The sequence below is a fragment of the Hylobates moloch genome, unplaced genomic scaffold (genome assembly GCF_009828535.3).
Source record: "Hylobates moloch isolate HMO894 unplaced genomic scaffold, HMol_V3 SCAFFOLD_5, whole genome shotgun sequence".
Classification (NCBI taxonomy): domain Eukaryota; kingdom Metazoa; phylum Chordata; class Mammalia; order Primates; family Hylobatidae; genus Hylobates; species Hylobates moloch.
Genome location: NW_026652280.1, coordinates 71,763,431 through 71,775,679, shown reverse-complemented (window position 1 = coordinate 71,775,679; position 12,249 = coordinate 71,763,431). Strand labels below are relative to the sequence as shown.

Genomic DNA, 12,249 nt, shown 5'->3' with positions numbered 1-12,249 from the left:
AACGCAGTTTTCGCTCAGTGGCTCCTGCCTCATGTGCCTTTCTCATTTACCAGGACAGGTTGTTTGTCCCCTTCTCGTCTGTCATGGTCTCAACTTGTCCTATTCTCTTGGAAAGGATATTTCTTTCTCTTCTACAACAAACCTTATCTTCCACCTCACCCCCAATTTTGGATCACTAACCCCCTCTCACTCACCCTCAGGTCTCAGAAATGATGTCAACATGTGTGGATCACTCTTCACCAACTCCAACCAAAGGGTGACATGCATGTTTTTCAGGAACTAATCTAAGAACTTGGTTCTCATATTCAAGACACTGGACTTTAAACTTAAAAAGCACCACAGCATATATTTTATGCTATATTAACACCCAGTTTTTAAAAACTCTCAGCGATTCTTTCATCTGAGGTTCAGGGCACTCTGTTGGGCCAGGAAGAGCACAACAGCCTGCAGAAAGCAAGGAGCTCTCACAGTCTGAGGAAAGACTATCTTATGGCACTTTGATGGAAGTGCATACCTTGATATCCAAATAAACTTCAATGTTCCCAGCATTTTTCAAAGGTAAGTGCTGCTTTGTTGAGGAAGCCACTTTGGCCAAGAAATGCATCATCTGGAGGATGGGGCAAGACAGACATTTCAACGAACTGTCACAAAGTGAAATCAGCATGAATGAAAGCAGTAATGGCAGAAAGGAGGACTAAGGCTACCTGCAAGTCCCTGGGAGCGTGGATCCTAGCTATTCCTGCTCTTGCTCGGAGACTCACACTTCTAAGAACGGGCGTAGGGTTTGGGCTGTCAACTTCTATATCAACTTTTGCCGAGAATTCTTCTGCTGAGTCCAGAATCTCTAAAAAAAAGTTCATTCTTTTAGCTCGGAGACCAGAGTTATTTAATTCTAAATGCCATCATTAGTCCTACACAGTGCCCTTAGGAGCAATAGGAAAATTTAGGCAAGAAGATTTTTTAAAGAGTTAAAAGAATAGAAATGAGTGAAGAGAAAGGTAGAAAAAGAAAGAAAACATCCAACTGGTAAATGTGATAAGATCAATTAACAGAAAATATTCTAAAAGGTTTTCAGTGCTATCTGCAGGAGTTACCCACACTTACACAAGATTGACCCAAAACAGCATGACATCTGCCTCAATTTCAAAAAACATAAAATACTTGACAAATTTCGAAGTATTGACATTTACTGACAAGGAAATACATCTCAAATTTGTAGTTTATCTAGCTACAGATTAAAAGAATTCCCACACAATGTAAACATGATACCTGAAGAGCTGATCTGTTTCTTTGGACTATGGAAAAGAACCCAAATCATCAGAAATTCTGGATCCTATAAAATCAAAAGAAAAATTTGCCTTAATGTAAACTGGTATTAAGATTAAAATCTTAATGAAAGAAAAGCAGTTTAGAAGCTTAATTTCCTCTTTAATTCTAAGCCAGTTCTCTCCTACCTGTCCATCATAACTAGCAGGCATCATGTGGTTGACCACAGAAGGACCTGCTAGCCGAGTGACCACATCAGCGCAAGGAGCAACTTCCACAGGAGCTCGGATGGGTTCCTTGGAAAACGTGAAACAGCGCCAGGCTACAGCGTTCTGTTTAGAAATACAAGAATCAGTTCAGTAAAGCCAACAGTATAATGCTAAGTTTGTTAACAAAATCCTTAAAAAAATGTACTTTCATAAGATCAGTGCATTCTGTAAACGGTTTCTTACTGTACGTTCATACTTACAGCATTAATAATCAGTCTAATTGGCACAGTGGCATGCGTTCGGTTTATCAATTTTAGTGGGAGGGCTTTCCAGCCTCCATAAGTCAAGTCACCAAAATCAAGAACATCTTTCTTTTCTGTTTCTACCTAATTACCAAAAAAAGGGAATGATTTACGAAAAGCAATACATTAATAGCACAACATGAATGTTCATATCACTGCCATTACTAGCCACAAATTATGAGTCAGCAGTAAGTAAAACTTACCTACATTTTCCCAGGCTATTTAACAATTGCTTATTTTCTACAAAAATAAATGTTAAATTCTTCTTTTGAGGTAGTCTACGTACCCAAATATACTACAGAATTCAGCTGCTGTTACTTTGAAAAGACTGTATCTTAAGATGAACTGATAATTTTATAAAACTATAGACCCCTTTTCAATGAGTTCTATTATTAGAATAATGACTTCTCAATTCCTTTTAAAAATATCATGAATACCTTGGCATTTTCAGATTTAATCTGCAAATGTTAAAATGGTATCAAAACAGACATATCAAAAGTTTAAAACAAGTGCCTATGATCACGACAGACTCACTTCCCTAAATGCAGGAAACCAACCAAACTCTGACCCCTCACACACCCACATGTGGAAATGTTTGACAGTACAGGAACCCCCACCGGATATCAAAACTCGTGGATGTCCCTGATAGGAAATGTCATGGTATTTGCATATAGCCTAGGCACATCCTCCTGTATACTTCAAACCATCTCTAGATTACTGATAGTATCTAATATAATGTAAATGCTATGTAAATAGCCATTATACTTTATTGTTAGAGAATAATGACAAGAAAAAAATGTCTGTACGTGTTCAGTACAGATGCAACTACCCCTTTTTTTATTCTGATATTTCTGATCCAAGGTTAGTAAAACACAAGAATGCAGAACCCACAGATACAGAAGACAGACTGTATTATACACACACACACACGTGCACACATTTTGTTTTGCTCTAGCCAAACACAAAATAAGTGGAGATCAAAGGCAGACCAGTAAGTAGGAGCTGATTTCCATGGTGGCCCAGAAAGGTCTGGGTTCCAGACTTGCCCTCAAGGTGGTAGAGCTTTAATATGTTCCAGAGAACAGAAGATGTGACTTCAAGCTTGTTGTGAGCAGGGCGAGGCTAGAATGGAATTTGAAATCTGCACATAAAGCCCAGATACTCAAAGGAATGAACTGAAAAAACTGTCCACATGTCTATGGAGTCAACAAGGAACCTGTCCAGAGATGGGTGGCATAGAAGATTATTTGCAAGAACGTGAAAGCCTACGCCTAGGCCACATGGGACATGGGAGCCCTAAGCTGAAAAAAATCACAAAGTCTTTTAACACCTCAAACATTTCTGCAAAAGTACTCTCAAGGGATGCTTCCAAAGACTAGGACACATCACTGGATTCCTAAAGCAAAAAGCAACCTCAATGAATGTGAGCTCACATTAAAAATTTTTAAATATCAAAAAATTAGAAGCCACTAGAAGAAAATCAGGAAGACTGAGCAAAAGTAACTAGCAGAAGCATTAGTAACCCAAGAACTAGAAACATGAAATAAACTTTGAAGTAAATTCACTTTAAATGTAGGTAACAGAGTCCGTAACAAAGGGAAAAGCAAGAGATTCATGAAGCAATGGTTAGCAAAAAGATGTATAAATAGCTTGATAAATCTGTTAACAATGTTAACGTTGGGACTGTAAAAACCGTTTAGAACTAAAACATTAGTCAAAGGTAATATGGAAGGAAAAGATGAGCATTTAAATGAGATGCTGTCTTCGTCTTGTTGAAGGAGTTTGCTTTAGTTAGACATCTCATTATTGAAGTTACATATTAATGTTGAAAGTAAACTGAGTGAGTTCAGATGGTAACATGGCATTTTGAATATTGACTTCTTTTTTCTTGCAGGCTTGATTTGCCTGTTGACCGAATTACTAGTGACTAGTTTACTAACTAGGCCATTCAAGGAAGTCAAGTTAACATAAAAGAAACATGTCACCTAAATGCACTTGATGGTGTTGAAATGTCCATCTTAAACTGTGTGATGAAATTAGTTCTAAAGAAGATACCAGGCCAACCCTGTAGTACCCCCAGTTTGTTGCAGAATCTCATGTTTTGGATGTTATATAAGAGTCCTATTTGTCCCAGTTAATTTAACTTTTTTCTGCCTATCTTGTGGATGGGCTGGCTCTTTTAGAACTCTGTCCAAAGAGTGCATGGAATATAACTTATGAAGCCTCCCACAACTGACAGTATGTATGTGTGTGTGTTTAAACCAAATCTCGAAAGCTTACAATAGAGCTGCATAGGAATAGTATTGATTAAAGAATCACAATTGTACACATGAGCATAACTTATGGATTCTAGTTTAGTTCTTTTGTGACTGCAGACTATATTTTTGCTGTTGTTATATTAGAATAATTTTTAAATGTCATCTTGAAATAGAAATATGTATTTTAAGCACTCATGGAAAAAATGAACGATTTTTAAATGTGTGTTATTTTCTCCATAAGAACTGTAAACATTAAACTAAACAAATTACCTATAATGGAACTGATTAATGACTTCTGAGCAAGCTGGTTTGGCTGGAGAGCATACACAAACTTTTATATACTACAGAATGCTATTACACTTGGGAAATTATCTTGTCTAATCTGAATTTACATCCCATGGTGATAACATGGTATACGTATTGTTATTAAAGTAAGTGACCATGTTTAAAAAAAAAAAAAACTATTAGAACTGATTAAAAAACTTTCAGTAAAATTACAGGATACAAAATTAACATATAAAAGTCAGTAGCATTTCTATATGCCAACGCTGAACTATGTGAAAAAGAAATTTAAAAAGTAATCCCATTTACAATACTACACATAGAATTAAATACCTAGAAATTAACTTAATCAAAGAAGTAAAAGACCTCTATAATGAAAACTATAAAACACTGATGAAGGAAATTGAAGAGGACACAATAAAATAGAAAAACGTTCCATGTTTACAGATGGGAAGAATCAACATTGTTAAAACGTCCACACTACCTCACAGAAATAGAAAAACAAAATCCTAAAATTTACATGGAACCACAAAAAACCTAGAATAGACAAGCTATCTCAAGCAAAAAGAATAAAACTGGAGGAATCACATTACCTAACTTCAAATTATACAGAGCCACAGTAACCAAAACAGCATGGTATTGGCATAAAACCAGATACACAGACCAAAGGAACAGAATAGAGGACCCAAACACAAATCCACACACCTACAGTGAACTCTCTTTTTTTTTGAGATGGAGTCTCGCTCTGTCACCTAGGCTGGAGTGCAATGGCACAATCTCAGCTCACTGCAAGCTCCACTTCCCGGGTTCACACCATTCTCCTGCCTCAGCCTCCCAAGTAGCTGGGACTACAGGCGCCTGCCACCATGCCCAGCTAATTTTTTGTATTTTTAGTAGAGATGGGGTTCGACTGTGTTAGCCAGGATGGTCTCGATCTCCTGAACTCGTGATCCACCTGCCTCGGCCTCCCAAAGTGCTGGGATTACAGGCATGAGCCACCGCGCCCGGCCTACAGTGAACTCATTTTTGACAAAGGTGCCAAGAACATACACTGGGGAAAAGACTGTCTCTTCAATAAATGGTGCTGGGAAAACTGGATATCCATATGCAGAAGAGTGAAACTAGACTCCTGTCTCTTGCCATATATAAAAATCAAATCAAAATGGATTAAAAACTTAAACCTAAGAGCTCAAACTATGTAACTACTACAAGAAAACACTGGGGCCAGGCACAGTGGCTCACGCCTCTAATCCCAGCACTTTGGGAGGCCGAGGTGCGTGGATCACAAGGTCAGGAGATCGAGACCAGCCTGACCAATATGGTGAAACCCCGTCTCTACTAAAAATACAAAAATTAGCCAGGCATGGTGGTGCACGCCTGTAAATTCCAGCTACTCGGGAGGCTGAGGCAGAAGAACAGCTTGAACCTGGGAGGCAGAGGTTGCAGTGAGCCGAGATCGCGCCACTGCAATCCAGCCTGGGTGACACAGCGAGACTCCATTTAAAAAAAAAAAAAAAAAAATTGGGGAAAATCTCCAGGATATTGGTCTGGGCAAAGACTTCTTGAGCAATACCCCACAAGCGAAGGCAACCAAAACAAACATGGACAAATGGGATCACATCAAGCTAAAAAGCTTCTACCCAGCAAAGGATGCAATCAACAAAGTGAAAAGACAACCCACAGAATGAGAGAAAATATTTGCAAACTACCCATCGGACAAGGGATTAATAACCAGAATATATAAGGGGCTCAAACAACTCTATAGGAAAAAATCCAATAATCCAATCAAAAACTGGGCAAAATATTTGAACAGACATTTCTCAAGGGAAGACATACAAATAGCAAATGGACATATGAAAAGGTGCTCGACATCACCGACCATCAGAGAAACGCAAATCAAAACTACAATGAAATATCATCTTACCCCAGTTAAAATGGCTTATATCCAAAAGACGGGCAATAACAAATGCTGATGAGGATGTGGAGAAAAGGGAACCCTCATACACTGTTGGTGAGAATGTGAACTAGTACAACCACTATGGAGAACAGTTTGGAGGTTCCTCAAAAAACTAAAAATTGAGCTACCATGTGATCCAGGTATTCCACTGCTGGGTATACACCCAAAAGAAAGGAAATCAGTATATTAAAGAGATATGTTTATTGCAGCACTGTTTACATGTTTGTTGCAGCACTGTTCACAACAGCTAAGATTTGGAAGCAATCTAAGTGTTCATCAACAGATGAATGGATAAAGAAAACGTGGTACATATACACAATAGAGTACAATTCAGCCATAGGAAGAATGAGATCCAGTCATTTGCAACAATATGGATGGAACTGGAGATCATTATGTTAAGTGAAATAAGCCAGGCACAGAAAGACAAACATCACATGCTCTCACTTATTTGAGGGTTCTAAAAATCAAATCAATTGAACTTATAGACATAGAGAATAGAAAGATGGTTATGAAAGGCTCGGAAGGGTAGGGGTTGGGGGTGAGGTGGGGATGGTTAATGGGTACTAAACAAATAGAAAAAATGAATTAAGACTTACTATTTGACAGCACAATAGGATGACTATAGCCAATAATAATTGTGCATTTTAAAATAACTTAAAGTATGTAACTGGATTATTTGTAACTCTAAGGATAAATGCTTGAGGGGATAACCTATTCTCCATGATGTGCTTATTTCACACTGCATGTCTGTAACAAAACATCTCATGTATCCCATAAATATATACACCTATTTAGGTATCCACAAAAAATTTTTTAAATAAAAGAAAAATTTTAAATTAAAAAAAATTCCATACCACTCCAGGATGATTAAAAAAAAAAAAAATCTTAACAGTACCAGATGTTAGCAATAACAGGAACCTGCACACATTTCTTCTAGGAATGTAAGTTAGAGAGCAAATTGGCAATATCTGGCCAAAATAAAGGTGCATATACTTTAAACTATAACATTTGCATTATGTACCTGGGAGACCCTTTATCATGTTGAGAAAGTAATCTAACAGTTTCTATGCATGTGGCCTCTGTATAAAATTCCTGAATGCTCTCTCACAGGGAATGTTGTTCCCTAGTCAAATCCTACTGAACCATCAGGGCCTAAGTCCTCTAGTTCCACTCCTCCAAGAAGGCAGCTTTTAACTGGCTTAACACTGAAATATCCCCTACACCAGTGGTTCCCAAACTTGTCTGTTTGTTGGACTCAAAACTCAGACACAGACATCAGTAGTTTTTTAAGTTCATCAGGTGATTCCAATGAGCACACCAGTAGGGAACCACTGCCTTCTACTACCAAACACCACTGATATACGTGAGCCGCTCGGGACTCAGCAATGCCAAATATTGCATAAATGTGATTTACCATGTCTGCTACAGAAAGGTAAGCTGCTTAACAGTCTGGTATAGTGAAATGTATTTAAATGCAGGAGGTTAATAACACCAGTTCTCAGTAGTTCCTACCAGGGGTGGCTTGACCATGTTTGGAGATGTTACTGGTTATCACAGTGGGGAAGGGGTATTACTGACATCCAGTGCTAAACATCCTACACTGCACAAGACAGCCCTCTCCACCCTCAAAAAATCTTCTAGCCCAAAACGGCAGTAGAGTTAATGCTAAAAAACCTTGACCTAAAGAAAAGCAAGCAGAGCAGAGCTGACTGAGAAGTATATAAAATGGCACTTAGCCAAAAAGGAAAAGATCACTAAAAGTTTATAATACGTGCAAGTATCAACATAAGAACACAGGAACACGAAAACATGGAAAAAAAAAACTTTATAAGAACATTTCCAATCGAATTCCTCCTCCATGCCCTAGAAAATAAAGTCGTTGAGCTAAGTTACTAAGCATTCCCCTGGAGAACGTGTACTGTGGGGAAAACACTGGTGATTCTCACCCGTCTCCCAGAGTGGCTGCTCTGTGTCTCATCCCCAACACCTACCTCTAAACTGCAAGTCACAGTTACAGCTTTGTGGAATGAAAAAACTAATTAACTTTATTTTTTTTGAGGCAGAGTCTTGCCCTGTTGTCCAGGCTGGAGTGCAATAGCATGACTTCAGCTCACTGTAACGTCCGCCTCTCAGGTTCAAGCAATTCTCCTGCCTCAGCCACCTGAGTAGCTGGGATTACAGGCACCCGCCACCACACCTGGCTAATTTTTATATTTTTACTAGAGACAGGGTTTTGCCATGTTGGCCAGGCTGGTCTCTAACTCTTGATCTCAGGTGATCTGCCCGCCTCGGCCTCCCAAAGTGCTGGGATTACAGGCATGAGCCACCGCACCTGGCCTGAAACAACTAATTAACTTTAGGAGGATATCAGTAACATCTGTTAAGTGTGGTTAGCTAAATATGTTAAGTTCAATTCACATATTAGGAAATCAGTTCATTTTTTTTTTCCTTTTAAGACTGGGTCTCGCTGTTGCCCAGGCTGGAGTGCAGTGATGTGAACATAGCTCACTATAGCCTCAAACTCCTGAGCTCAAGTGATCCTCTCACCTTAGCTTCTTGAGTAGTTGGGATCACAAGCATGCACCACCAAACCCAGCTGATTTTTAAAATTTGTGTAGAGACAGGGTCTCACTATGTTGTCCAGGCTGGTCTCAAACTCCTGGGTTCAAGCAATCCACCCACCTTGACCTCTCAAAGTGCTGGGATTACAGGTGTGTGCCAGTGCCCAGCTGAAATCAACTAATTTTTAATTAAAGTCACATGCTACATAATGATGTTTTGGCCAATGATAGACTGTATACAGGACAGTGATCCCATAAGATTATAATGGAGATGGAAAATTCCTAACACCTTGTGATATCATAGCCATCATAACATCATAGTGTAATTTTTTAATGAATTTGGTGTAGCCTAAATGTACAGTGTTTATAACATCTACAAGAGTGTACAGTAATGTCCTAGGCCTTTACCACTAACTCACAGAGAGCAACTTCGAGTCCTCTGGTAAGTGCCCTATAAAGTGGACCATTTTTTAAATCTTTTATAATGTATTTTTTCTGTACCTTTTCTATGTTTAGCTATAGAAACACATATCATGGTGTTACAACTGCCCTACAGTATTAAGTATAGTAACAAGCTGTATGGGAACAATGGTACATAGCCTAGGAACAATGGACTGTCCCATAAGGTCTAGGTGTGCAGAAGGCTGTGCCATCTAGGTTTGTGTAAGTATACTCCGTGATATTCACACAATGACAAAATTGCCTAAGGACACATTTCTCAGGGCATATCCCTATTGTTAAGCGACTCAGGACTGTATCAAGACCTGTTGTGCTTTTCCTCTGTTCTGCACCCTCTCATCTCTCCCTCTCACATTCCTTAATTTTTTTCAATATGTTAGTTCTGATTTCACTATCAACTAAGAGGAGATAGCTCTTGTAAAGCACTGGTTGTTAACTAAGGCTATGATTTGTAATCATATTGGAAGATTTGAAAATTACCGAGAGGCAGCCACACCCCCCCCCACTCTGATTTAGTCAGTCTAAGTGGGACTCAGGTATTGGGGTACATTTAAAAGCCCCCAGTGTTATTCCCATGTGCAGCCACGGTTGAGAGTCATCATCCTAAATGAGCATATAATCCAATGACCACTTATTATCCCAACTTGGCCAGACCTAATTTCTTTGGCTTCCAGAAAATAGGTGACTGGAGAAGGGAAACTTTTCTAGCTGGCAAATAATCTCCAGGTACAGAAATATAAAAAGAATATGAACCACTGGCACGTTGCTAAGTGCAAATCTAATAATACAATGGAAATCAGTTGGAAAATAGTGTTTAACCTTATACTCTGCTTTATAGATATCTAAGCAAGTATACTTGTGTTTCTGTAAAACTAAAAATAATTTTAAATTTTGAAATAAAAAGATATTAAGAACCAAAGTTCAGCTTGAAACTAATTTTGTGGCACCTTCGTCCACAAATTTCTTTTTCCCAAATTTTACTTCTAAAGTTAAACAGTCTTCTTTAAAATGCCAGGTATGACAACGATTCATTTACAAACAGGTACCTCGATAACAGGACTCTCGGCAATGGCAGTGAGAGTGACGGTGCTGGCCAAAGCTTCCGCCTGTACAATGGTCTCAGCATCTGTCGAACATGGCCAAGAAGCAACACTGAATGTGCATCTGAAAACCCCAGGACTGGATGGTATAAAAAGCACTTTTATCTCTTCTGTGGCATGAGGTCTTATGATGGCTTTATTCTTGAAAACTAAACAACGATATGTTGAAAGATCCACCTTCAAAAAAGAGCCACAAAGTTCATTATTAATGGCTTCACACTGAAAATCAAGTAGAATCACCTAGTTTAAGATTCCTTTCCCCAATCACTCAAACTGCCAAATTAATACATTTATTATCTCTTCAAAAATGTCAAAACCTTGTCATTTATGGTCTCTAAAGTACAATGAGTCAAATGCTTCATGAGTTGAATGTTCTTGCTGCACCAAGGCTGTCTCCGCAGTCCATCTCCAAGCAAGCACATTGACCTGTACACTCACTTGTCTTAAAAAGGACACTGACAAGGGTCACTCTTTCACAGCCCCATAAATCTCTCTAGGACACACAACATAGCGGTGGGCGGGGGCTGGGGGGAAGAAGAGTCAGGCTAACCGTTGAGGTCCCACAGCCCTGACTCTGCCTCGACTGCAGTGACAACTCCAGCCACCCTCCCTCCTCACTGTCAGTGGGGATCTTTTCTACTCCCCACTTCCATAGACAACACTGCTTCATTCACAGACTCCAGGATGCCCCTAAAAAGTCTTCACAGCCCACCTTCCACCCTCAACCCTCTCCTTCAATCACCTACTTTTCATCTAACCTGAGGACTGGAAGTAGAGGGGAAAAGCCAAGAAGGCGTGGGGGGAGGCGATCTTATTTTACCAGGCAAACGATGGCCACTAAGAGGCACGAGGGAAGCATCCACCAATGCTGATTCACAAGTAACAGTCGTAAAACTGGGACATTTCAAAACAGCTGCTGACCATATATCCCCCCCTCCCCACTCACCGATGTTCAAATGGTCACTGTAACCAGGAGAGAAGATTTAGAGTCTAGAATTATAGCAACTGTAATTGATCATGTAAGAGACATCTGTCTTAAAAGTTCATATTAAAACTGCATTTCCAGGTATTTCAAAAGCTCATGTAAGAAAATCATCAGATAAATTAGTCAAAAAGACTTCCCTTGCCAAATGAAGGCATAAGCTCCAAGAGTAACTGCTTTCTTTTTTTTTCTTATAAGTCATGATTACTTACATTCAATCACCTTTAACAAAACTGACAAGTAGCAACACAAGAAACTCAGAACTTTTGATGATTTAAATACTAGCACTAAAAGCAAATGTATAGGATTTTACAAATAAATAACAATAAAATATAAATAATAAATGATGGAAAATGCGAAACTCTGTTTCACTTTACACTCTACAAGCACTACAACAAAAGGGGTCTGAGAGAAAGATACCATGGCAATGACTGTGTGCATTAATAAAGGCGTGAAGGGAGAACCTAGCACTAGAGATGGGGGAAATCAAGCCCTTAATCACAATGCAACTGTTAGGTTAAGTGAGAAAGACATAGAAAGCTACCTTTTCACCATTAACACTAACGCTGAGGACCCCGATGCTGACTTGCAGCCAGTGGTCAGTTGGATTGAGCACACTGAGGAGGGTCTGGGAAGCGATCCCGACACAGCAAGCATGAGGAAGCTTCAACTCCTCGGGCACTCGGACACTCCCTGGGTGAGAATAAGGCACAGTCAAAAATGCAAGTTACAGCAAACCCCTGATTATAAGCCAAATCTGATAAATGGCGATGAGTTTATAAGATGGCCTGTTTACACAGAGCTAGAGTCAAAGTGCTTCAGATGAAGGAGTCCTTGATGTTGCATGAGCCTCAGAGGCCTGCCAACAATTTT

General features: G+C 39.2%; 1 protein-coding gene across 9 annotated transcripts in view; it reads right to left on the bottom strand.

Annotated features, from left to right (window-relative positions):
* The window catches only part of CEP192 (centrosomal protein 192), a 132,335-nt gene that overhangs the window by 52,240 nt on the left and 67,846 nt on the right, over nucleotides 1-12,249 (bottom strand). For all 9 annotated transcript variants that reach the window (XM_058438672.1, XM_058438671.1, XM_032152873.2 and 6 more), the window contains 7 exons: nucleotides 11,921-12,069; nucleotides 10,341-10,571; nucleotides 1,736-1,861; nucleotides 1,455-1,598; nucleotides 1,270-1,333; nucleotides 705-844; nucleotides 515-607 (listed from right to left, as the gene is read on the bottom strand). In XM_058438672.1, coding sequence (XP_058294655.1) covers nucleotides 515-607; nucleotides 705-844; nucleotides 1,270-1,333; nucleotides 1,455-1,598; nucleotides 1,736-1,861; nucleotides 10,341-10,571; nucleotides 11,921-12,069 — 947 coding nt within the window. The remainder of the gene's footprint in view (nucleotides 1-514; nucleotides 608-704; nucleotides 845-1,269; nucleotides 1,334-1,454; nucleotides 1,599-1,735; nucleotides 1,862-10,340; nucleotides 10,572-11,920; nucleotides 12,070-12,249) is intronic.